The sequence below is a fragment of the Polyodon spathula genome, chromosome 6, assembly GCF_017654505.1.
Source record: "Polyodon spathula isolate WHYD16114869_AA chromosome 6, ASM1765450v1, whole genome shotgun sequence".
NCBI classification, from domain to species: Eukaryota; Metazoa; Chordata; class Actinopteri; order Acipenseriformes; family Polyodontidae; genus Polyodon; species Polyodon spathula.
In genome coordinates, this window is record NC_054539.1 from 24,352,600 (window position 1) to 24,379,433 (window position 26,834).

A 26,834-nucleotide genomic window follows, 5' to 3' on the forward strand; every position below is an offset into this window, starting at 1 on the left:
ATGTCTATTTTTGAAAGCATTCTTACTTTACAGAATTTTTTCACACCTGCCTAAAACTTTTGCACAATACTGTATGTATGTGTGTATATATATATATATATATATATATATATTATATATATATATTTTTTTTTTTTTTTTTTTTTTTTTTTTTTTTTTTTTATCGGCTTTGTAAATACTCTTGGAAGCCTAGTTATTGTACAAAAGTTTAATATAAGGCCCAGTTTGTAGTGGCTAAAAAGATTATGTTTGGTCATGTTAGTTCCAGTGCTTAGGTTGGTTTAGGTAGCAATATTGGTCAGCCAAAGATATAATTCAGCTTGCATAATCTGCTCTGAACCCTTGATAAATTGAATCCCCTACATTTGGGACTTTTATTGGGTTTGCTTTGAACAGTGTTCTAGTAGTTTTATAATCTATATACTGAGCCTCTGTATCTGGAACATATGTGTATACTGCAGTGCAAATGTATACCAGTACAAAATTCTAGAAACTTTTAAGTGATAGAGTGAACACCAATTTTCTGTGCTGTGTTGTTGTATAGAGCAAAGAACTATCAAGTAGCCAAAGGTGCTCTTTACATGAACAAGCTATGAAGCAGTGTGTGTGTGTGTGTGTGTATATATATATATATATATATATATATATATATATATATATATATATATATATATATATATATATATATATATATATATATATATATAATTAATTAATTTATTACAGCTATGCATCATTAATGTCACAGTGTTCAGTGTTTAGTTGCATTGCATTTTGAAGAGATATTGTAAACATTATCTTATGTGTTCTTCCAAAGTCGACAAGGTAAGGTCTACAGTAATTTTAACATCAATTAAACACATGTTTACCTAACTATAGGCAGTTTATTTTGGTTGTTTTTAGTTGTATTTAAAATAAGAGCCATGGTAGGATTGTTAAGATATAACAATACCAGGTGTTTTAGGAAGTCAATGAATTTATTCATGATCTGCATTTCTTTTAGTCTGCCAGATGACAATTCCAATAGCACGATAACCATAAAGATATCACATATCCACCTTGTTATGGTGACTATTATCACAGCCAAATAACCATTCAAAATGAGTTGCATTCGGTGAGCTGATCATGCATTAAGACATAACAAAAGAAAATGACAAATAAACCACTCTTGACATTAACAAATAAAAAGCTCCAATCTCTAAAAAATACATGTGCGGTCTGTGTGACTCATCGTGTTTTATCAATGTGTAGAACAATGAGCAGTAAGTCTTCTGTCTGCATTTCAGGGGTTTAATGATTTTGTCCTGCTACATTAAAAGCATTTCTAGTGTGTTGTTAGATTTGTATACTAGCACGATCAGAGGTAACAGCACATACTATTGTCAGCATACCAGCTGAATTAACAATGAAATCATTAAAATAATGCCAGACCTGGTTAGTCATTTTAGAGTACATTGGATAAAAAAAAAAATATAGGCCTGCTAGATTTTATTAGTCATAGTCATTGTCGGTACAAACTGTTAACAACTGCTGAATAAAATGAAAAACTAGACATGGTTTTCTTAGGTTCCTTGTGTGAGATGATACTGTAGATGAACTGGAACTAAGGTTTTGTTGCTCCTGGTTCTCTGCATCATACATTGAGACTCTCTGTATCCCATACAATGCTAACATAGTCCTTTCACCATGAATCACTTCAGGATTATTACACACATTGAATGTATGGGCTCACATACAAATTAACCTGCACCACAGTTGCACCATCAGCTAGGGAAGTTTGCAGTCATCTTTATATTCTCTAATATACACAGAATCCTGCCAAATGTATTCCCTTTGGGAATTTCTATTTTACTTCTTGGGCTATAGCTTAACTATGCAATTTCTAACTTTCTCAAAATAGAGGTAGAATTATAGTGGCAGATTTTACTTGAATGTCAGAAATTGCATCTTTCATATTGTTTTACTTCCCTTCTACAGTCAATAGCTTTGTTTACTTTAAAAAATAAACATGAATCTCACCTTTTTGCCATGCTATTTTGGTAGTACGTTTCGTGAAAGCTATATGTGCTTGTGGCAATGTTGCCTGCCCCTGTGTGTATTTCAGTGTTATATGTTGCGTGTTGTGTCTTAATGTCGGTGATAGTCATTTGTAAACAGGATATAAATGGCTCTGTGGAACTCGAGTTGTTTAAAATGTATATTTGTATTTAGGCACGAGGATTGCACAGCACTTCACATGCACGTAAAATGTCGTAATATGTGAGCACGGGGAATTGCACTTTATTAATTCACGTGCTGTTGTACGTGACTCCAATTGAATGACTGATTAGCAATCGAGTCTCGGTACAGCTGCATAAAAGCAGCATGTTTTCACTCACTCTGGGTTGTGTGTTTGGTGAGTGGAGAATGGGATTGGAGACGGAGGTTATAATAATAATAATAATAATAATAGTTAAATATCAGCTCACCGTGTTTGTCTGTGTAGTCCTGTGTTTTGTTTGTCTTGCAACCTTTTATTTTCTGCTTGTTTAATTGTTAAATGCTGAGCGGTAACCAATCCCCACCTCTCTGTTGTTTATTTCCTGGTTCCTGGTTTCAGTCTGACGTCACCCACTGCAGCTGTCTTTGTGACAGTGCTGTTTTCTTTTAAAGAGAGAAATGATCTTTCAAAATATAAATGACCTAATTAATATTAAATTGTGGAAGGGTATATTTAAATGTTTCTGTGAGTTCCAGTTTGGCCTTGCGCAATAACTGATACCATGCAGAAAAAAGCGAGGGAAACAGTACAAAAACCCAGACATAGCGTTACACAAATACCAAACAAATAAAAAATAAAAATTCCATAAGAGATCACTTTGTACTATCCATACATAACATTTTTTAGTAGCTTATATATTTATAATAATAATATCTTTATATAGCATCTTGCATACTGGACCACCATCACAAAGTGCTTTGCAGAGGTAGCTGTAAACTGTGCATTGTATGTAGAGTCACTTACAATAGGACATTTATTTAACATGAGGAGCACAAGGAGGTGAAATGACTTTCTCAGGGTCACACAATGAGTCAGTCAATGGCAGAGGTGGGATTTGAAGCAGTGACCTTGTGGGTACAAGCCCTGGACTTTATATGGACGTACATATAGGCTATATTATTTACAAGATTTTCTCCAGATTCTGATCCTTATGGTAGTCTACGAACCTAACCCTAACCCTAATCCAGCACTTATCCAGTCAAAATGTTTAGTAGAGTACAATTTCAAAATGCTGATGATAAGTCTACTATAGGTTACCCTACTCACCCACATTGTCCACTATATAATGTTTTATTAATAATAATAATAATAATAATAATAATAATAATAATAATAATAATAATAATAATACTAAAATTATTTATTTATACATGTTTCAACTTGGTCATAGATGCTTGCCTGGAGATAATTTCAACAGATCCCAGGTGTTAAGTAAAGAATTGCTTGGTATGATCTTTTAGTAGAAAGTTGTGTGTGGTTACGTTACAAATGGGATCTTTACTGTTGAAGTCTGATGAACATATGGTACGGCTTTTGTACTTGTTGCCATGCAAGGTGATTTACCCACCCATTTTAGCTGTACCATATTTTGGTCCTATAGTGTGAGGAATGTGTATGATATATGTGTGGTACGTCACATTCTCAAAACAATGGAGAGCGAATTTGGAGTTTCTAAACTGCATATAAACCAAACCAGTGTTTACTGTGAAATACCATTGTAAAAGTGTAATATATGTCTAGATGCTGGCACACACTGATAGAGGAAGCATCAGCTTTCATCATACAAGATGTTGTTAAAATATATTTATGAAGTACTTGTCCAATGGACCACAGAATCAGTTGGAAGCGCTTGTCCATCCAGATTTTGGACTGTTCCATGCAAATGGATAAGCCTTAAAATCAAACCCTATATAGCTAATTAAGATCACATTTTAATAGAGGTCTCACTATCCTTATTGTGTCTTTTATAAAGGGCCAACACATTTTATTCACAGTATAACAAAGAAGCAGTAAAAATGTTAACATCAGGAATCTTTGTTCTTTTTTAACATAACATATATAAACAAAACAAGCAATTTCATCAGTACTTAAAAATCTATGTGTTTTTATGTGTATTTTTTATTTGAGAACAGGTAATTTGTAAGGAAGTTTTAAATGTGTCATTAACCACACTAGTTAACTATGAATAAACCATTGGACATCAGACAATAAAGTAAGATACATTTAGTAGAAGCAAAATATTACTAAATTTTTCTGCATCCAAGAGTCATATTTGTGCATTTCAGGGCTAATAGACAAAGTCAGGATTTTCTATACAGAATGGGCTATTAAAATACAAAATATTTTATAAATCTTTGTTCATCACATAAGCACACTCCTGTTCTTCTCTGGCTGATTCCCTTCTGATAAAATTCAATTGTGCTTTCAATTTTTTTTTTTTAAAAGAAAAGCTTTTTTGTTGTGAACTGGCAGGCATAGTCTGTAGTGCGAAGATTTAGCTGCACACTGGGTTGTTGCTGCAGATTATAGTGACAAATTGATGTTGCAGCATTTTTTTTTTTTTTTTTTTTTTTTTTTTTTTTTTTTTTGCAGTCTTAGCATAAAATGGTCAAATGATGTTCCACTGCAGAATTCAATTTCACAGTTCAGTTGGGTTCTTGATTACACTGCCAAACTCAGATTAATGTGCATTTAACAAACATGGATCAGGGGACTGCTGGTTGACAGCTAGAGGTAGTGCTGGCAATTGATAGCAGTGCAGAGTTTTATGCCCTGTCCATCCCCAAGCACCACTCATGAAATTGATTGATTAAATGAATCCACGGCTGTAATTATTTGCAATCCTGATACATCAAGAGGCTATGTCTAAAGTTCTCCTTTGAGACTTTCCAAGCACTGTCATAGGGCATTTAAAAGACTATACAAGTCCTGTCACAATACATTTGTGCTGTGTGGGTGTGGTAGAGGTAATTTAATTTTCTGACGTCATTGGATTTAACTTTTTCTAATCAGTCAAAATCAGGGGTTCTCCATAGAACATAGCAAGTTTCTATTTAATGTCTTTGTAGTTCTCTCAGTGATGTTTAGTATTGCAGTACCAAATAGTGTTGATAGGATGTTTTTATTGGTACATACTGTATAGACATCTGTTCATTTTTATTTAATGTACATTAGCCTCCTTTTGTATCAGAGTGGGCAGACTAAGGGCAGTGAAGGAGGACAAGTGGAGGTAGTGTGGTGTAGGCAGAGGTAAGAAAATTCAGTCTTTGTTCAAACCATGTCCTTAATTAAATGAACCAGCTGAACCTCTGATCAAGTATCTCAATGATTAATTATACTTATTAAAGCTAGAGTGGAATGGCACTGGAGTTGTCTGTGCCTGATGCAGTGGCTAGACAGAGAGGCAGGGTCCAAGTCAAAGTGTGAAACAGTGTAAAAAATAAGTGCCTTAGGTAATCCACCCCACACCCCCAGCCCTCCCTCTTAAAAAGTGTCTCAATGTGAAAACTGCGTTTCAGATCTGAACTGTCTCCTAGCTTCCAGTCCAAGATTTCTACCGACACTAAGTCGTAATTCAGATAAATCTCTTAACTCTCAGTATCATTGAGATGACCTCACTGCATGGCTGCCTTCGGTCCACAAATGAGCCAAACTTTGTCTCCATCGTCTAATGTAGACTGAAAATCATTCCACTTCCAACAGGACTAATACTGTCAGCCTAGACTTTGAGCCTCTGATACACACACTAAATACCATAGTGTCTCGGTGCATAGTCAGACATTATTAAGAAGAGTCTTTTTCTTCATGAGGCAGAATCACCATATTTTCCTGCTTCTTTAGTTTTTACAAAACATTTAGCACATAATCTGTCCCATCCATTGACAGATGCTCACTCTGTGTCTTAAGAATTGGAAAGTTCAGTAACATTTTAGAAACGCCATCTGAACAGTCTGTGAAGCAAATATAGATCATCGCTCTTTCAGGTCACATTGGTTCCATTTTTTATTCAATGGTATTCATGGAACAATTGAAATGAGATCTACTGGGGTCTATTCAATTAATCAAAACAGTGTCAGATCTAAATGCAAACATCAATTAAATCATTAAACCTAAATATATACCTTTTTTTTATATTATTACAGATTAACAGGTACTGTTGGATAAATGTTGGGCCATTTAGATCAATTGCTCCATGTACCCCATATACAGTGGATTTTTTTGTTATTATTATTAAATTATTTGAACTTTAAACACAGCATAAGAGACTGAAGCCTTAATTTGTTGTTTTGTAGGTGGATTGTGAAAGAGCACGGAGAGATGTAAGCCCGCAACTGTCTAGTGCAGAAACTTACTCCAAGAGTCCAACAAAACTACCTCAAAGTCAAACCAAGCCAAGCTACCCAGGTGGTTACCAGTACCCCCCAACATACCACAAACCATCTCCATACCATCACCCCCCTGCACAGCCCAGTCCTCAGTATGGTGCTCAAGCTTCTTACTCCCAGCCCTCGTCTCCATACATTCCTCCTGGTGCTTACCCTCCGCCGAGCTGGGGTTCCTCCACTGACCAGCAGCCCTCGAGGGTGTCCCACGAACAGTTCAGGGCAGCACTCCAGCTGGTGGTGAACCCTGGTGACCCCCGGGAATACCTGGACAACTTCATCAAGATCGGAGAAGGCTCAACTGGCATTGTGTGCATCGCTACAGAAAAGCACAGTGGCAAGCAGGTTGCAGTAAAGAAAATGGACCTCAAGAAACAACAGAGAAGGGAACTGCTTTTCAATGAGGTTTGTGAGCTGTTCTAACACTTTTGTGCTTCAGGTTTAATTTAAACCTATAAGTGGAAGGTGGTGAAGCGGGCTACGCATTAATAACATATAAAGTGATTGGGCTTAATACATAAAGCTGAGCATTAAGAAAGAATTATCTAAATATTAAAGAAAATTCTAGGCTTATACAATAAAATAAAGTGTTGTATTCCATCAACCAAAAAGATACTCTGCACATATTCCCATTATGCACTAAAAAAGTTTGATTTGAAGACTATAGGTTTATTTGTTCTTTTGCTATTTGCTAGATAATGGTTTAAATGAGTGGACAACCATTGGTGTCATGTACAGTACCTTGGCTTGGTTAACATGCAATTTAGAAACTCCAAATTCTCTCTCCATTGTCATGAGAACGTGACATATCCGCACATATCACGTACATTCCTCCTGCTATAGGATGTGTGCAGCCAAAAAATGGTACGGCCAAAATGCTGGCAAGCATCTATGTCAGAGTTCAAAAATAAATAACAAAAAAATAAACATACCCTTTTTTTTTTTTTTAATATGACACCAATTATTCAACTTTTGAAATTATTGCCATTTGCAGGCTGACGTATTAGTTATACTGCTTTATAATTGTGTTGTTTTATAAGCAAGGTTATGAAAAATACTGAAGCTACTACAAATAAAAAAAAAACAACAACACAAAAAAATGAAAGTGCAGCCCTTTGCAAATAAATCAATCAATAAAGAAATCAATAAGTGCGTGTGTTATTTTCATGTTTGGTGATCGGGTAGCTGATGGATCAAAATTTTTCAGTCCCTTAGCTGTAAGATAAGTTGCAAAAATTTTACACTGGCCTAAAGTAACATCTGTCATGGGTCCCTAACAAGAACAAAAAAATATGTTTGCATCCCAAAATGTATTAAATTAGCATAGCTACAAATTTCTGCCAGTGGTCTCCAATATTGTTATTGCTGCGCGCTACCAACCTCAGCACCAGGCTTTAGCAACCGTATATAAGATTAAGTAAAATCTCTTGAACCTATTTTTTTTTTTTTAAACTGTAATTGTTACACAAAATTTAAATAGACAGATTCAGTGTGTAGGACAGTGATGAAGCAGACATGGTCTACATTGACAGACAACATTCACAGGGTGTACTAGACAGGTATTGTTTTTCATAAAGCAGAAAAAAAGGTATAGTACCTGAATACTGTATTACATATTTTCCGGCAGATTGATTTGGAACAGTGAATAAACATAGTTTGAAAGATAACATTCAAGGTCCTTTACAAGAGATTAAGGCCCTTGTATTGACCAATCAGGTTAAAGGAAATGTCCTATCCATTTACTAATATTAATTAGTCAATTTTGAAGGCGAAATTCTCTCCCTCATAGAAACTTCATGTAAACCCAGATTGTGTGAAAAGTACTACCAAAATAGCATGACAAAATGGTCAGAATTATTGTTAGTTGTGCATGTAAACCAAGTCATTGAATAGTAAAAAAAATATATAAAATAAAAAATTGCAATTCTCTCTCTCTCTCTCTCTCTCTCTCTCTCTCTCTCTCTCTCTCTCTCTCCTCCTCTCCCTCCGTTCAGGTAGTTATAATGAGGGACTACCATCATGAAAATGTGGTTGACATGTACAACAGCTACCTTGTGGGGGATGAGCTGTGGGTCGTCATGGAGTTTTTGGAAGGTGGTGCTTTGACTGATATTGTAACCCATACCAGGTAGATTTATACAACTTGTGACAGTATTAAATCTGCATTCTGTATAAATTGACTCTGTTTATTGAGTCAGCTGCTCTCCAAATGTTGTGTGTGCCTTCTTCAAAATGTCTACTTCTTTAAATTATTTAGTAGAAAATCATGTCAAGCAGGCTGTTTTTGTGTGGGATGTTTTGCTGCTGATGTGTGTAAGTGCAGTTTGTCTGCATGATCAATTACAGTTATTTCTCTTATACATCCAGCAAAGTGGCACAATGTCAAATGATAATTATACTATTTTGTTCAAGGTTCTTACCCTCTAAGGACAAGTCGTGATATATTTTATTGTGTTTGTATTCAGCTCCTGAGCTCTGTTCAGGCTGTATATTTGTGTACTAGTTATCACAAAGAAGAAATATGAGTACCAGAAATAATAAAATAATAGATTGCATTCTTAATTTTCAATTTTAATTGTAATACGTTGCAAGACTTGTAGGGGTCTATTTTAATGCTCTAAGCAGAGGAGGATCTAAATATTGATTACCAAAATGTCTAAATGTAATTTCTTGTGAGCCTTATTTCAGTGTATTTTATTGTATTCAGTGTTATCATGTTATTAAGTTGGTCGGGAACATCAGCAGGATGTTATATTGAGCTGGTTGCCGTATTAAGAATCACAACTGTATGGATAAAATAGACCCTATATAGCTATATTACAGTGATCTCAACAGTGCAGCTCTTAACTGTAAAGCTGATGTTTTCCATACAGAATGGTTCTTTGACACCTTTATTGAAATTTGTAAAAAGCTTATATGTCCTTGTAACAGGGGACTCGCCCCGCAGGCGTGCAGGTTTTATTTACATATAGTTCAGATAGGAACCCCATGTGATGCTACCAGCAATGCTATGGCCCGGCTTACAAAAGGCAAAATAAAGTGTACAAAAACTACCAAATAAAAGATGCTGTGAAGACAGCTTGCAATACTCCTCTAATAGATAGAGGTCCCGCTTCCACACCTGTCAGCTATACTGGGTGGGATCTACTATCCTGAAACTAACTCCCTGTTCCTCGGGCAGTTCACCCAACAGCCTTGGATGTACACTTCCTTCTCCTGGAACAAAACCCCCGACCACATCCCGACCTACGCAATTACTGTTAGAGGGAGTCGCTTCATTTCCTGAACCCGTACCAATGTTTCAGCAGCAGCAGTGCTCTGACACCTATGGCTTACAGCAGCCTTGGTCTGTGTAATCGGGACTCTTTTATTCCTGGCGCTCTGCTGCACCACACCCATCTGCTGATTAGGAGCTTGCAGCTGGTAAACACACACACGCTGCTGCTTCCCGCAACTAAACACAGCAGGCAGACTGCTACACGCAGAGTGTCAGGTTTCAGTCACATTCTTATTTATACAATTGCAACACTTGTGTGCATGGCCCCAGCCCTGCTACATACCCTCCCCCTCAGAATGTTACCCCTAGGGTCCATTCAGTAATCCACCCAATAGTCACACACAAATACATTATTTATAAGGGTGGAATGGGGGGAACGTTGGGGCTCAGCTGGCCTCTGCTACTCACCAGATGGCCTGCTCCTGCTAGCTGACCTCAATGTTAGCTCTTTCATTCCTCAGCTTCTGTGTGGGGGTGCTCGTACATCCCTCTTGGCGAACTCTGGGCCTCTATGCTGGGAGTCTCCTTCAATTTCAGACCTACCTCACAAACCCATTATCCCATTTGTCTTTTCTGTGGGGCACCTTTCCAGAGGATGGCCCCGTTGTAGCACACACTCTGAGCTTGCTTTCCATCATCCTGGCAATGGCGTAGCTGTGCACCCCAGCTTTGGCAGTGCCCATTGCCACTCCCATGCCCCAAAACCCCAACCCTGGTAAACTCCTGGCCACTGGCAGTCTTGACTGCATGGAGGGTAGCACGGTTGGCAATAGAATGCCTGACAGTACTGTACCTGGCCTCCGCTGCGCTCCCTTCCACAGCATACAGCTGTTGTTCTCGCTGGTCTTTGGGCCGGCATCTCCTCCCTCTTTGGATCTCGGAACAGCAGTTCCTGCCACTCTCACCTTTGGGGATGGCAACTCCTCCCTTTTTGGCCTTAGGCTGATAGTTCTTCCTTCTTGGAAGGGTAGCTCCTCCTTGTTTTGGACATCAGCTCCTTCTCATGGATGGCAACTCCTTTGGCTCTCTGGATGGCAGCCACTCCTACTTTAGACTTCGGGGCTGGCAGCTCCACCAACTTTGGCCTTTTGGGATGGTAGTGTTTCCCTCTCTGGCTTTTGGGGACGGCAACTCCTACCTCTCGCGCTCTCAGGACAGCAGCTCCTCCCTCTCTTGCTAACTCAGCACCGCCTCCGGTGGCCGCTGATGTTCACTTCCGGCTTATCCTTGTCCACACAAAAAAAATTCAGGGGAAGGGTGGGTCTCAACTCATCTCCGATGTATCCCGGTGTCCTCCGGATGTCCCTCCTTGACCCTGCGAGACGTAGCGAAACCAGCTGCCACCATGTGTTCAGGGGACTTGCTACATGTGATGAAATGATGACTTGGATGACGTGGATGCTTGTTCGCTGATTGATTGACAGGAGACAGAGATTAGAAGTTTAGGATTGGCACACCCCGCAGGTGTACAGGGTTTATTTACATATAGTACAGATAGGAACCCCATGTGATGCTACCAGCCATGGTAGCTCACGGTGGACGTACGGACGGGCGTACAAAAGGCAAAGTAAACAGTGTACAAAAACTGTCAAAGAAAAAGGTGCCGTGAAGACGGCTCACACTACTCCACTAATAGATGGAGGTCCCACTTCCACACCTGTCTGCTATACTGGGTGTGATCTACTATCCCAAAACTAACTCCCTGTTCCTCAGGCATTTCACCCAACTCCAACCTTGGATATGCACCTGATCATTGGTGCGTTGCAGCTTCCTTCTCCCGGAATAAAATTACAGCACTAAAACTTATTTTTTGTGCAGCAAGGTCAAAACTGTTCTTCAAAAGGGTCATACAAAGTCCTTTTTATAAAATTAACTATATATTATACCAAAGGGTTTTTTTTTTTTAATGACTTGGTATGATAAATCCTCTAGACTTACATAGTGTTGAAATGGCTTACATTAAATAGTTTTATTTAAATCAGAAAAGATTAAACAAAACGTTTCTCATCTCACTAATTTTACAAAATGGTGCACTTACTTTTTTGCATACAGTGAAACAAAATAAATCAAATGGAGGGTGGTCCTGTCTTTCGTATCGTATGAAAAACAAGGAACATGAATTTCCCTAAAACTTTGCATAATGCTAATCATGCATGGATCTAAATGTGCTTGTAAAGTATCATATTGATTGTATTAACCAAGTTTCTGTTTAAAACTATTACTAAAAATATTTGATAAACTGGATCGTGGGCTTGTGAATTCAGGTGGTTACAGCTACTGTACAGTACTTCAGAATACACTTGCAAATAGCCTTCCAAACAACTGTCAAAATGACTTTATTGTAAAATATTACTAAGTACTATGTTTAAATATGTATAATTATACTACCATGCAACTTCTGCTAGTTATGTCTGAGCAAAACCCGTGTCCACCCTCCACTTATGTCCATTGGAGCGATGAAGATATTATCCACATAGATGTTAGTAAGGGAAGAGGGTATGATGAGGCAGCATGATGCAATGCACAGCATTAAAATTGTTTAACCCACTCTCAAAATAAAATGGGCTGTGGAATTTTCACGACTTATTTCTTGAGAATGAACAATACTATTCAATATTCCACAACTTTATTTAGCAGAAGCAGTCATAAAAGTACAGCACAAATGAGGGTGCTTTGGTATAAAGAGATACAAAATAAGCTTTGAAGCAAAAATGTGAAACAAAATAAAAGTACACAGTCGGATTACAAAAATAAAGACAACAGTGCATGTCAAATAGCAGGACCCTCTTCATAGATGACGTAAGAAAAGCAGTGTAGGCGACAACACTAAAACAAAGTATTAAAAACATTTTTGGGAGTTTCCTGCTAAACTGTACGAGACTCAAACTGGGCCTTAAGCATGGCAAATTTAAATATCAATGCCTGCCCCTCCCCATTAATTTGCATAATGGAGAATGGGTGTTCCCAAGGAAATGAAAGGATTCACATGGAAATGCAAAAAGGTACCAAGTCCATGTTTATTACATGAGACAGAAATGTCTCGAGTAAGAGTAAATACAGGTAAACTAAAGCATTGTCTGTCTTTTCATTTTATTGACGAGCCTTTGGCAAGCAGGAAATGCATGCATTTGTGTTTCTGACTTTTCTCGAGAGGAAAACATGTTACATGTTTCATGTTTTTACAAGAAATAAAAAAAAAAAACCTTTAATATAATGGATTTTACAGCATGTATAAATTAAAAAGTATATGTGACTACAAGGTTGATTTAATCCACCTGTACCCTCCATGATAAGCCAAACCTGGAATTCTGTGTTTAAATGAAATAGGCATACCTTAAAAATAAAATAAAAAGTTACTAGGATTAGCTTCTGCATTTGCTTGTAGACCATTCATCTGGGGAGAATATGGAGTTTACTGTGATAAAATACATGACTGAAGGCCTTCCAGTCCATTAACTCTGTTCAGTTTCAGTCATGCAACCAATATGTAATGCTATGTCTGTCACAATTTCCTTTAAAGGGTGTTTCATTACAAACCTTTCTTTGCCTGCCACTTACATTCAAAAGTTTGAAAACAGTAGCATTTGCATAGATCATTAAGTTGATTTCAAAAAGACTATGCTGAAAGAATCATGACTCCTCTGGCACATTCTAGTGTAGGGAAAGACTTAACAGCTCTCAAGCAAACATATATTGTCTGAAGAATTGGTTATGTGTTTGTATATACAATATGGAAATGTTTATTTGTATTTATTTATTTTGGGGTTGATTTGGTGTTTTAAAGTAATTTGGGGTCACTGCAATGCATTTGGCATGCAACATTAGATGATAGATAACTTTCAAAAAGTGTCATTCGTTTCTTAATATATGCACTCATGACTTTAAGTGAATACATAATTCTTTAGGAAAGGTGCATTTCTTCATAGAGCAAGTATCAAAACAGTAAACAGGAAATCTGAGAAAGGTGACGATTTCAGGTACATTTTCCTATGCACTCAACACGGTTTTGTTTACAGGTTCTCTCTTTACTGAAAAACACTTACAACAGTGCAGTTTAGCCAGCACAGTGGAAATAGTTTTTTGTGTTCATAGATCATTTTTATGTGACTTCCTATTTTCTGTGATTTTTTGTTATTATTATGTTACTGAACATTTAGAAAGTTTATAACAAAATATATTACTTTTTGCTTTTCCTGCCTGCTGTGTTGTATAATATCTTTTTCAACATAATCACAAATGATTCCCATATCCTTGGTCAGAAATCAGTATTGACCACTTTTGTAGAAAACACCACAGGCAGCAATGGTAAATACTGTGTTTTGTTAGAAACTTGATTACCATGTTTAGTAACAAGGTTCTATAAAAATAAAGATTATAGCAGTGTGCAATGAACAAAGAATACATTTTCAAATACAATACAAGAACCTAAGGTCTATTGTACAATACAAACCACATTTGTGTTGCTATTTTGACGTGCAATATATCCTTGTACTTAAAACGTGTTAAAAATGTTAACATTTTTCAATGTATTTTCTTTGGGTGTTGTTTGGATGTAAAAATAATGTAACAGAAGAAAATATACCATTACAATTTTATGGTTGCACAGTGGGGGGAGTAGCATTCTATTCAGCGAAAAGGTTGACGACCTAGTTATAATCACAGCTTGCATCTACCAGGTGATAATGTGTGCCATGTATCTCTTTTGCATAGGTCCATGGGGCAGCAGGAAAGGTCACATCACACTCACATCTAAATATTTGTTTGGAAATAATATAAGATACAGTAATGGTGTTAAGGGTAACTGCATTTGAGGTCTCCCCTGTGTTACTTGACATACAATATTTACACCATTCTATTTTCATTACAGGATGAATGAAGAACAAATAGCAACAGTGTGTTTGTCAGTGTTGAAGGCTTTGACATATCTCCATACTCAAGGGGTTATTCACCGGGATATAAAAAGTGACTCGATACTTCTGACAAGTAATGGAAGGGTAATGGTCTGCAACAAATTATTGTTATTATTATTATTATTATTATTATTATTATTATTATTATTATTATTATTATTATTAAGCATGATCATTTTACTATAAACTTAGATGTTTTACAGTCTACACGGTGGCGGCACAAGACCCTTGTATAATAAGATTGCCTGTGTATAATAAGGTTGACGATAAAAATCTTAACCTCATTTTTTAAAACACTATTGATACCAAAACAAACAACAATGGCTTGGAGAGTTAAAGTTAGAGGGAGAATTCAGGTAGTTCACGGGACAGGAGCAAGGGGTGTGCAGAGGAAAATCCTTGAGGATTGAAAGAGGGAAATGCCCAAAGGTCTCAAAGACTTGCAAGAGTCGTTTTTGCTGATGGAGGTTGACCCAACCAGACTTCCAAGGCAAGTAGCAAGTATCACTAACCCCAAAGGGGAAGACTGTAATGCTGGAAAGAGGAAAAAGAAATAAATGTGCAAGAGGGTCAGGGGCTCCCCCTGCCTTTCAGAAAGCCAGCTCCAAGGAATTGAGGCCACATGGCTGGGCTCTGAGGCTGGGGACAAAGAAAATGAATAAGAGCTTCACCTGCCCCCATAAAAGGACCTCTGGCTCTCCGCAACTGCAAAGGAAAAGAAGTAGAGGTCATTATTAGGCTTCCAAGCCCATCTTGTTGTTAAGATTGTTATTTTTATTTACTTTCCACCAACAAAAAATTAAAAGTTGCATAAAATAAAAACTGTTACACGAAATCTCTTGAAATCTTGCCAATGTGAACTAATTTCCACAGCTGAATGAATGCGATTGGTCACATGGTTTGGCAGCCATATTGGATTTTACGACAAATTTTGGACAATTTACAAACATCTTCAAACTTCTTGTCGGAAACCACTTATCGCAGAATTCTGAAACTTGGTATACGTGGTTAGGGATTGTCCAAGATGCACGGTGCTTGAAATTAAGCTGATTGGTTCAGTGGTATGGTGGCAATGTTGGATAACCTAATTAACACACAGATGTCTTCTCCAAAATCTGATCAAAGCAAAACTTTGCCCAGTTTGCCTAAAGGAAGTTGCTACAGTAAAAAAAAAACATGACTGCTGTGGGCTAATCAAATTTCAGCATTACTGTAGTTGCATATATTGCGAATAAAATGAACACCGTTGAACAAAAACTCTTGAAATACTGTTGTGTCTACAACTGAGTAAATGTCAACCAATCAAAATGCTTAAATTTCCCAATAACTCCTTGGAATCCTTGCTTGCAACTTCTAGTTATTATTATTATTATTATTATTATTATTATTATTATTATTATTATTATTATTATTATTATTATTATTCTGTTGTAATTATGCTAATCTTACAGCCTTATTATGCACAGTTGGGTGAATCTTATTACTTCTATAATCAATAGTAGCCGTTTACAGCCCTATAGATTCTATTAGAACTCCCAGAGTTTAAAGTCGTATTTATAAGGTGTAAGATTATAAGATGTATTATGAACATGTGACATAGGCATCTTAACTGACTTCACCACAGCACATAGACTGACAGTTTAATAAAAATGACAACCTTATTTCAAAATATTACTGGTGAAGACAGAGATGTGTCTGTTGAAAATCAGTAATGAGTGATATAAATTTACTAAAAGCATGCCTTGAAGAAAATGGCGAAAACAGGAAAATTAATCAAATACCAGAACACCAATTCAACAACATACTGGTGAAATGTATCCTGTTAGTGAGGCATTAAAAAGCAGAAGAATTTGACCCGCACACCCTCCGGGGTATACTGGAAAGCATAGACAGGTATTTAAAGCGACACAAATGTGAAAGTTCAATTTACTACGGTAACCAAACGGACTTCACAAAAACAGAAGAAAGTTTAGTGGTAAAACAAAAGACAAGGAAAATGATCATGTGCACTACTTTGTCAAGCTATTCATACCTGTAATCATACCTCAGGCTTCTGGTGACATTTATAAATTGCAATTACAGGCTTATGATACTTTGGTGTAGTTTATTTGTGATATTATGTTGCAGTCTGTTTTCTTGCTGGAGAGAAATGTTATTGCTGATATTGTTGTTTTATTTTTTCTTTTTCTGACAGATAAAACTCTCAGACTTTGGCTTCTGTGCTCAAGTTTCCAAGGAGGTTCCTAAGAGGAAGTCACTGGTTGGCACTCCTTACTGGATGGCACCAGAGGTGATTTCTAGATTACCATATGGAACTGAGGTATGTTTTAAAAATGGTAACATTGTAAGATGTTTAAAGCTGCAGATACAGTACAAGTGAGTTATAGCCCATGTGTTCAATAAACTGCATGGACTGTAGGGCATGGTATAGAAAATCTGCTTCCCACTGATTCCATCCAACTGGTTGCACTTTGTGGTGTGGTACCAGTGCTATCACCTTGTCTAGGCTGTAGTCAGACTCACTAGGTACAAAGATGCCTGATTTTGTTGTCCAGTTCTGTTCCCTCTATTGATTTTTCCTTTATTTTGTCTTGGCAGCCTGTCTCACTGTTTCCAGGTTTCTGATCAATTCTCTTACATTTTAAGAGGTTTAATAACGTTGTTAAAATTATGGATAAAATGTACTATATTTTGAAAATTAGATCTTTTTATTTATTTTTATACCATTTTATTCGTTTATAAATATGAATCTAACTATTGTGGACAAACTTTTCAGTACCAGTAGGTCATTATTATTCTCAGTAGGTTTGAAAAAAAAAAAAAAAAATAAAAAATTAACTTGCTTATGAAATGTTATTTATCAGAAACTATCTAACGAGTTGACCAAATGAATCTAGTTAGTGCTTATTAACAACATGGATTTCTGAGAATATTGTCCAATAGTAGTCCCTCGTTAATACAGACACATGTGCTGTACATTTGGATATGCCAGACACAATGTATGTCCCCCAGTGATAACAATTTAGTGTGATACTAGTTCTCTTTGAATGGCAGGATCCATAGAGACACACTGAAAAAAAAGCTGTTGTACACACCAGTAGTGGGACAAAAATATATGGAAGAACAGATACTAGTAGTCTACTAAATCACTAAAATGAAGAACATGATTAAAAGAGGACATATAAACTCATACTCTGCAAAGTCTAAATTAACTGCAATCAAATGGTTGGTAAAGGGTGAGAAGCTTTCAGAAATACTAATGAATTCCAGTGGTTTGAAGTCATTAATTGCTTTCTGCAAAGAAAAGACTCTGAAAAAAGTAGCAGGTAGGCTATGCGTTTTACTGGCAGCTAAAGTGTGTGCAGTATATGTGAGGCACTGTATAGTATCATAACGTGTCAATGCAGCACTATGATCAATTTTGTATTACTGGTAGCGTATAGAGTCGACTAAAGTAAAAAGAAAGTACTACCATACCATAAAACTACCATACTGTATACTGTATATTTTACATACTGTAATGTTTACAGGGAACACATTAATGATGTTTACGTGCAATTATTTATTAATTAAAAATAAAAACTGGACACCTTGTTATTTCTCCAGGCATGTCCGGTTTAGCGAAGGAGTACTGTATGTATTAATTAACTATAAAAAAAAAAATAGCAACTTCCTTTAAATGTTAGTAGTCCGTTACAAAAAATGGTCCCTTACTTAAAATAAAATGTAACCATATATTGTGTTAAAGATACAACAGCTACTTAATTGGACTCCCCTTTTAAATGTGAAAGTAACTTTCAGCAGCATTCTATTACATATATTTCAGTGTCACTGTATTTAGTATTTAGGGTTTAATATGTTTTTGTTTTTCATTGTTTTAAAGGTAGATATTTGGTCCCTTGGCATCATGGTAATCGAAATGGTGGACGGAGAGCCTCCTTATTTTAATGAGCCCCCACTTCAGGCAATGAGGAGGATACGAGACAACTTGCCTCCAAGGTTAAAGGACACCCACAAGGTACAGTTTCCTTTCAAGTATGAAATGTAACCATTACTGAATGGGTATTTACCTCCTAAAGAGCCAAAACCTGAATAATATATAACAAAGCTGCTCAGCCAAGCCTGTGACGCAGAGGATATAAATGACTGCGCACACAGATGTTGGTGCCATTTTTTCTTTCAAGAACTGACCTAACAGGCGAGCCTATTCAGTATATATTACATTTTCTGCTGTAGATCTTTGCATTTATTTTGTTTTTACACCAATTTTATGTGATATTAAAAATAATCGCTGTATTAGTTTTACTAATTACATGTATTTGTGCACTACATCCTGTTTATGTTCCGTTGCGGCCTTGTGCCCCGTGGCTTGAGTTGGTCAAGCAACATAAGTCATCTGTCTTTGTGCTGTCTCCCAAGCTACAATAGCTCCAGCTGGAGTTATTTTATTCTCGTTTTGGCTTCAGCCAAAATTACCACACGGTTTGCATAATTAAAGTAATTGTTATAACTGTATTTTGTTAAGAAAAATCTTCTCAGTCAACCCTTACAACACAGGCATATAAGTTTCTCACTCCATTTTACTGGGGATCTGGGGATCCGAATGGTAATACACAAGACAGCCTTGGCTTTGCCTTGTAGAATTTCGGTCGTGCGGCAATCTTGCCCTTGCGACGGCTTGGGTATACTGACCCATTCGGTAATGGTTACATTTCATACTTGAAAGGAAACGTTGAGTTATTATCATGACTGGTTCTCTGAAATAGAAATGTAACCATTAACCTTCAAAATTACTGCGACCATGATTGCAGCAGGCTTGAAAGAAAAATGACGCCGAGATCTGTGAGCGCAGTCATTTATACCCTCAGGGGCGGGCATGACTCTATCACAGGCTCGGCTGAGCAGCTTAGTTATATCTTATTTCAGGTCTTTTAGGGTTATGATAATAACGTAACGTTCTCTTGTACAACTGTCTTGTATTTTTATATATATATACATACATATGTAATGCTTTTTACTACTTCCACCAAATGTTTTAAAGTTGACAAATTACTAAGGCACAAGATATAAGGCAGATATTTTTTTGTTTTGTTTTGTTTTTTTTAAAGTCAGTACATGTTTGATAATAGATGTTTGTTTCTCTAGTTGTCTGCTTATATGTGAATAGTAGATATAAATATCAATTGTGTCTATAATGCTTGTTAAGATATTACCACTGATATAATTTATTTATACTGGCAGTCTTCACATTATTCTTACAATTTCTAATACAATGTGTATATACATGTTGTTTTTTTTTTTTTGTCGTCAGGTTTCATGTGTCCTGAGAGGGTTTCTAGATTTGATGTTGGTGAGAGAACCTTCACAGCGAGCTACTGCACAGGAACTACTGCGGCATCCATTCGTGAAACTGTCTGGACCTTCTTCATGTATCGTTCCCCTGATGAGGCAATACAGGCACCGCTGACAAGGAGCAGAAAACTTCAACTGTGAAAATAGACTGAAACCCTTAAAAACAGCAAAAGCTTAGCAGCTTAAAGACATTGGCTAAAAGACAAATGCAAAAAGCACATCATTTAACTACAGTAATCTTAAAGAGAGGCACTGTGCCCTCTTTCAGAATTGATAAAAACATGATCCAGGGAGATCATCAACAGGATCCATTTCTATATCCAGAGATGTTAAGTGTTGACTTCTATTACTCAATGTGTAGTTGTTGACTTCTAGAATTTTTGGAGCACTGCTTTTTTTTTTTGGAAGTCAGGTAATCTACCTTCCAGACAAGCGCAGGAGGTGAATTCCATGAAACCCCACTGACAGAAGCCCCACTGACTGTCAGAATAATACATTTTTACTTAATGGGAATTGTATGGCATTTTGTACATTGAGAAAGACTGGCTGTATTTCTTTTGGTTTAAAAAAAAAAAAAAAAAAGCACTTTTCTCTTCTAACACTAGCAGTACAATGTATTTTAGAGCAACTGTAATTTTATGTACAGTTTTTGATAATTTGCAGTATTTTGTTGTGATGTAACCATTGTGATATGAACAGTATTAAATATAATTTAACTAGAATTTCAGCAAAGATCTTTCCTACTATTTATAATCCCTTTTTAAAAATGTATGAAAGCCTATACAAGAAAATAAAATTAAACATAAACTATGAGAGTGCATATCGATAACTAGCCTATATAGCTGAAAATGATTTGTATGCTGAGGAAAATTAGTCAATTCAAAAAAAGGATAATTTCAAATGTTTGTATACTATTTATAGTATGGTTTATTTTTTGAATAATTGAAGATTTATTTTTGAGTAGGTTTGCATTTTTAGTTTTGAGATTTCAAAGGGCAGTTGTGTTGGTTATTTTACGTACAGTTAGCAAGCAATATTTACTTGTTCAGTCACCTCTTTTGTCTTTATGTAAATATCAATGTGTAATGATGGTGCTTTTCAAAAATCAAATGACAGCCATAAAATATGTGCAAGATGGGTTTTATTTTGGTATATACCATAAACAAATAAATAACAATCTGATATCGTCTTATCTGTTTAACTCTAGGTATTGGTTACAAAAGTGACATCTAGTTTTATTTGAGGTATTATCCAATCACAGTCTATAGAAAACAGTCCAGTTACTCTATCACAAATAAAAAGCACTATGAAAAAAGTAATGATTTGAAAATACCAAACCCTGAAGATTTTTAACATGCTTTGACTTCTTTGCCCGATGTATGATCTATATTGAATTCATTGTTGGACTCGTGGAGCATGTCAATATGCTTGATGAATCAGGTATAAACTTAATTTCTTTTTTTGTTTGCTTTAGTTTTAATCATTTTAATCATTTTAATGTGTAAATATGAACACATTAACACGTGTGCTGCTGTCTAAACTTTAATGAATGTTAAAACTTGAATGACTACTAAATAAATGTGTTGTTGCTTGTTGAGTGAAAGTGCATGATTGTTGTTGGTAAATCTGGATTTGGTTATAAATAAACACAAATGAAATCAAAGGTTTATTGTAAATACCTTCTGTCAGCTTTATATAGAGAGAGAGGACAGTGAATAAGGTTTGGTTACTGAAGGCTAATGAGCTGACTGCTACCATAACGGGCCTGTTCTTCGGTATACAAGCCTAGTCTAGAATAATTAAGCATCCCTGAATTAGAGCTGATATGAGTAAGAAGAGTGCTACATTCTTGTACTGCAATTTCAACTGTAATTTTAAAGCGCTATTATGTTCTTACATTTTTTTCATTCTATATTTGTGTATAATTAGGCTTCCTAAGATTTTTATTTATTTATTTATTTTTTATTAGGCTTCCAAGCCAAAGTCTGGGAAGCCTATTGTTATTAAGCTTTTTTTAAATTTTATTGTATTTATTTATATTTATTTATTTATTTATTCCCCAAAACTTTAAACTGCTGCTGCTTCAAAGCTGTGTGACTGATCAGGTTCTGACTTGTCAGTTAACAAGCTGGATACTTTGGCTGTCAGATGCTGTAAATTATTTGCTGCTGCATCCTTGCAATTGGCGCCGTGATGCATTTTTCAATAAAACCTTTCGAAATCTTCTTCCTGGGAACCCGTGAAGCGTTTGATCTGAAATTTGGCATAAATCCTCAGCATCCAAACCTGCAACAAGTTTGCGATGCAGAAGTTGCTGTGATAAATTTTCATGTCAAAATGGCTGCCACAAATCTTATCGAAACGCGTCCCTAACAACAAATTGCTGCTTGTTGAAAACCGTTTGTCCAACAAACTCCAAACTTGGTAGTTATCGTCCCAGTAACAATGGGATACAAATATGTGAAAATGGTGATGTTTTATAAAACAAGATGGCCGTCAGATATACATTTAAAACTACCTCAGTTGACAAACGGTTTACTTGACTAACTCGAAACTTCACAAGCGTCATCCTTGACACTGTAGCAATACAACTGAGTTTTAAGAAACTTGCGTTAAACAAGATGGTTGCCTGATGCATTTTTGAAAAAAAAAAAACTTTCAAAATCTTCTTCTGTGGAACAGTTGAAGTTGCTGATTTTAGACTTGACACATTGAGAACTAAACACGCTTAGACGGATACTGATACTGGGGCTTGGGAGCCGTAAAACTGCCTGGCAGTTCTAGTTATAATAGTAATTAAGAGGCATATTTTAGAGTACATTTTTTTAAATCAAATTATTTTAAAAGATGATATTAAGATACCCTTTCAGCGCTGAGCAGAGTGAGGTATAGGTGTAAATTACATTTCTGTAATACTCAATGTGAAGATATACAGTACCTGAAGTTGAAAAGAATAGTCAATAGAAATTATCGTCCTAAACAGTTGTCTAATTTTAAAACTATGTTTGTTTTTTTTTTTTTTTAAAGTTGTTAAAACCTGTGAAAAATAACCTTAATAAATATAATACAGTATTTATGGAGATGAAACCCATCTTTCAGCAACCTTCATCACATTCTTTTATTGACTTCTGCCTCTAGGAAGCTGCACTTGGTTCTACAGAATTATGTTAATTCAGTACTATATTCATTTAACTGCTTTATTTAATACAATGAAAACATTTTAAAACCTAAAGTGCAGTCTGTCTGGAAGCTCTCGGTTCATAGCAATTGAAACTATCCTTTGTGAAAAGCTAACGAAAGATCATCCCTAGTTAGTATGCTACATTTATTTTGCTGCAATTCACCCAAATTGTCTGACCCTTAGATTAAATGTTAGCTTGCGTAGTTCAGGAGGTGTGCAGCAAAGGGGGTTTCCAATTTCCTGTCAATTAGTACCTATTTACTATTTAAGCTCTGATCACTTGCACCTTTGCTGTCTAGCATTTCGTTTTCCTCCTCCTCCCCTCCTTCACCTTCTCATACATGCCTTCGGATCGGTCGTCTCTGGGGGGCAAGTGATCATCACTTCCCCGACCTCAGGGCAGGCTTCAGCCTCCCTTGACCTTCGGGGGTTCTCACCGTGTGAGCCAGAGCAGACCCCCGGCCACACTCTGTTCTTTCACAGCTCCTGCGCTTATCTTGCCTCACTCAAGGCTGTTCTATACTCTGTCTCAGTTCGGGACGTGGCTCTCATGCTCGAGTCCCATACTATGACTTGTTCTTATCTCAGGTCCCAGGCAGCGTGAAGTCTCGGCCGATTGGGGGTCTAACGAGCGCCCCTTTACAGAAGTCGTAGATTCTGGGTACCTCTCCCTCTCTATCTCCTTTCGTGTCCCAGTCTTCCGGGACCATCTTCCTCTGAGGGGCGGCTCCTCGAGTCATAACTCTCATATATGTTTTCAGTTGCTAGGTCCTTCATCCCTGAGCTCGTGTTGGCATCACCACCCTCAGTTAGTGACCACTTCTGTTTCCTGTCCTCGGTTGCTAGGCCATCGGCCCTGGGCTCGTGTCGGCATCGCCGCCCTCAGTCAGTGACCACTTCCTATCCTAGCTTCCACGTCCAGCTTCGCTGGTCTGCTACTAGAGTGGGCCTCGCCTGCTCTTCTATCCTAAGTCCGGTCCTTTCTAGCCGGCACTCTGTCCTACTAACCGCTCCCTTCTGCTTCTTCTGCCCTATCTCTACCCCCAGCTCACATCTCGTGAATTTTCAGTTATGGTGCAGCTATTCTTATATTAAAACAGAAATGTGATGATAACTGACAGTGTTGCACATTGTATGCAGGTCAGTGTTAATACTCAATAAATGCACACAGTGAAAGTAGTTTTCATTATTGCTATAAGGATAGTGATACCATAATCGGAATTCAAAATTAGGGTATGTTGTTTGTTATTAGTTTTATTAAAATAACTGTTTTTCCCTTCACAAAATGTAATTAACCCACAACTGTATACTGGAAATATTATTGAGGTTTTATACAAGAAGAAAAAAAAAATCCTACCGCTACTTTGTGGTGGTGACATTGTCCCAGCTCCTTTTTATGAGTTTTTCTGGTACAAAACTGACCACTGATTGAAGAGCTTTTTATGGTTTTCTTGTACTGCAGGTATATGAAGCCCTTTCCATTAACCCTTGCTGTGCCAAGTTGCTTTTTTGACAAGTATAAGACTGCAGATAGGAACAGTGTTAAATAATGTTAAAAGTTTGTTTGGCAGTTTCAAAACCCAGCTCTAACAACTTCAGGTAAGTTGACTTTCATGGTTCACAGAAGCTTGCAGCAGTTTTACTTACTGTACCGCTGGTTGCATACTGACACATTTTTTTCAGTAAGGGGAATGAAGGTGGGTTGAGGGGACACTGCTTTGACATTGAAAGAGTAGTCATGTATCAGTACTGTTCCAGGCACCAAGAGGCATAGATTTATGGTGGCTCATTAAAGACTGAAAAAAAGAATCTCAACATTTCAAACCGTTTTGCTAAGATCACGAGTTAAATTCTCAGGATCATGGACGAGAGAGATTTGTCCTAATGATTCACCAATTTTAATTTTTTTTTTTCATTTTCAATTTTCATAGGCGTAAGTATAATAGTTAATAATCTAATAATTAATTACACACACACACACACACACACACACACATTATATATATATATATATATATATATATATATATATATATATATATATATATATATATATATAATAAAATCCTAGTGTGGTAATTTCTTTGCATGACTTTGAAACTACATCATTTACATAACCTTCCATATTTACACTCTTTTCAAGTCTGTCAGGTTAATTTATACATTTCCCACAGACCACTCCCTCATTCTTCAATCAATAAATCAATCAATATTTTATATAGCGCCTTTCATAGTGGACCAACATCACAAAGCATTTTACAAGATAGTGATGAACAATGCATAATACATTAAATACAATGAAATACAGGGCATAGTGCATTAAAAAAAATCATTAAATATAGGCATAAGACATTAAATAAAAGGCTAGGATGTGAATTATAAACATTGTGGATGCGTGTGTCAAGCAAAATCATATGAATAAGATGGAGTAAAAAACCTGAAATAGCAATTTAGACAACAGCAAAAAATTTAGCTTTCAAACTAAATTGTTGTTTCTAAAACCATCCTAATGTACACAAATGTGAAAATCAATACAAATAAATACTGTACCAATCCCAAAATAACATGTATTGCTACTTCATGTACTCTGTTTTCACTAAATACCATAAAAATATCAAGAGAGTCAGAGATTTAGGTTACGAATTTAAGGGCAGTGGTATTATGATCTGACACATTTTAGACACAGAAATAGACCCTGATATATTTTTCATGTTACATATTCCATTCAAATAAATGATTTTCAGTAGTTCAGGAAAAAAAAACACACACACACAACATAGAATTAGTAATGAATTGTATTTATTCTATGGAGTATAGTATAAGATTAAACATTTGACCTCAAATCCACTAGACTTGAGGGTCCCTCGTCTGACCATTTCAACAAGGCAATAGAACCCTGGAGGTGAATCACAGTAATTAAAAAAAGATGGCAATTAGGGGAGGTGGAGGCAAGCGAGGGATGTGAATCAATTGAATGAAAGAGGGGTAAATGACAGGTCAATCTATATTTGTTTTACGATTTACTGAAAGGTGATGTAATGTGAGGGGGGGAGGGGGGAGTCCTTGCTCTGGAACTAAAGTTCAAACCGTACATAAAATGGAAATAGATTCCACACAAAATATAAGGGAACCCTTAAGCAAATTGTTGTATTCTTTCAGATTTGATATTAATAAATGGTCACTCCTACTAAACCATTTCACGGAAAAGACAGGAACAAGTGTTAATTAGCATAACATATACGGTACACATCATATGGTTACATCATTTATTTCTTTAAATATAAGTTTACACATTTCATTTCAATGCTATCTAATTAAATTAAGCACAATATGCAAATCATGACATGAATACTGTATTTTGTAATGAAGTAAATGATCAAACCTGTACTGCTATGAATACACATTTTACACTACCCCAGCCATAAGCATACAGTGTACCGTAAATCATTTATTTCTGTTACAGCTTGATTTAAGTCTTATTTACACATCTTACATTTTATACATTCAAATGTATTGATTGATGATGTACAGTAAGTCATAGTCATAGGAAAGATATACAATTAAGACAGGACAAAATCATACAGTAGAACTGTACTCCTGTACTTTCTGTGCCTTCCTTTTAAAATACAGCATTAGAAAATGTGCTTTTGCATTTATAATGGCTTATTTTACAGTTTGTTACTACCTATTA

At 36.3% G+C, this 26,834-nt stretch overlaps 2 protein-coding genes across 3 annotated transcripts in view; one reads left to right on the forward strand and one right to left on the reverse strand.

Annotated features, from left to right (window-relative positions):
- Positions 1-21,625, forward strand: part of LOC121317050 (serine/threonine-protein kinase PAK 5-like) — a 115,629-nt gene extending 94,004 nt beyond the window's left edge. For both annotated transcript variants that reach the window (XM_041252616.1, XM_041252617.1), the window contains 6 exons: positions 6,334-6,828; positions 8,418-8,551; positions 14,568-14,694; positions 16,805-16,930; positions 18,494-18,628; positions 19,922-21,625. In XM_041252616.1, coding sequence (XP_041108550.1) covers positions 6,334-6,828; positions 8,418-8,551; positions 14,568-14,694; positions 16,805-16,930; positions 18,494-18,628; positions 19,922-20,077 — 1,173 coding nt within the window. In that variant the 3' untranslated portion in view covers positions 20,078-21,625. The remainder of the gene's footprint in view (positions 1-6,333; positions 6,829-8,417; positions 8,552-14,567; positions 14,695-16,804; positions 16,931-18,493; positions 18,629-19,921) is intronic.
- A 4,300-nt stretch (positions 21,626-25,925) lies between these two features.
- LOC121317051 (lysosome-associated membrane glycoprotein 5-like) overlaps positions 25,926-26,834 on the reverse strand; it is a 6,599-nt gene continuing 5,690 nt past the window's right edge. Inside the window, exon 6 of the mRNA XM_041252618.1 lies at positions 25,926-26,834. This exon is cut by the window's right edge and continues 389 nt beyond it. The gene's annotated coding sequence lies outside the window, so the exon portion shown is untranslated.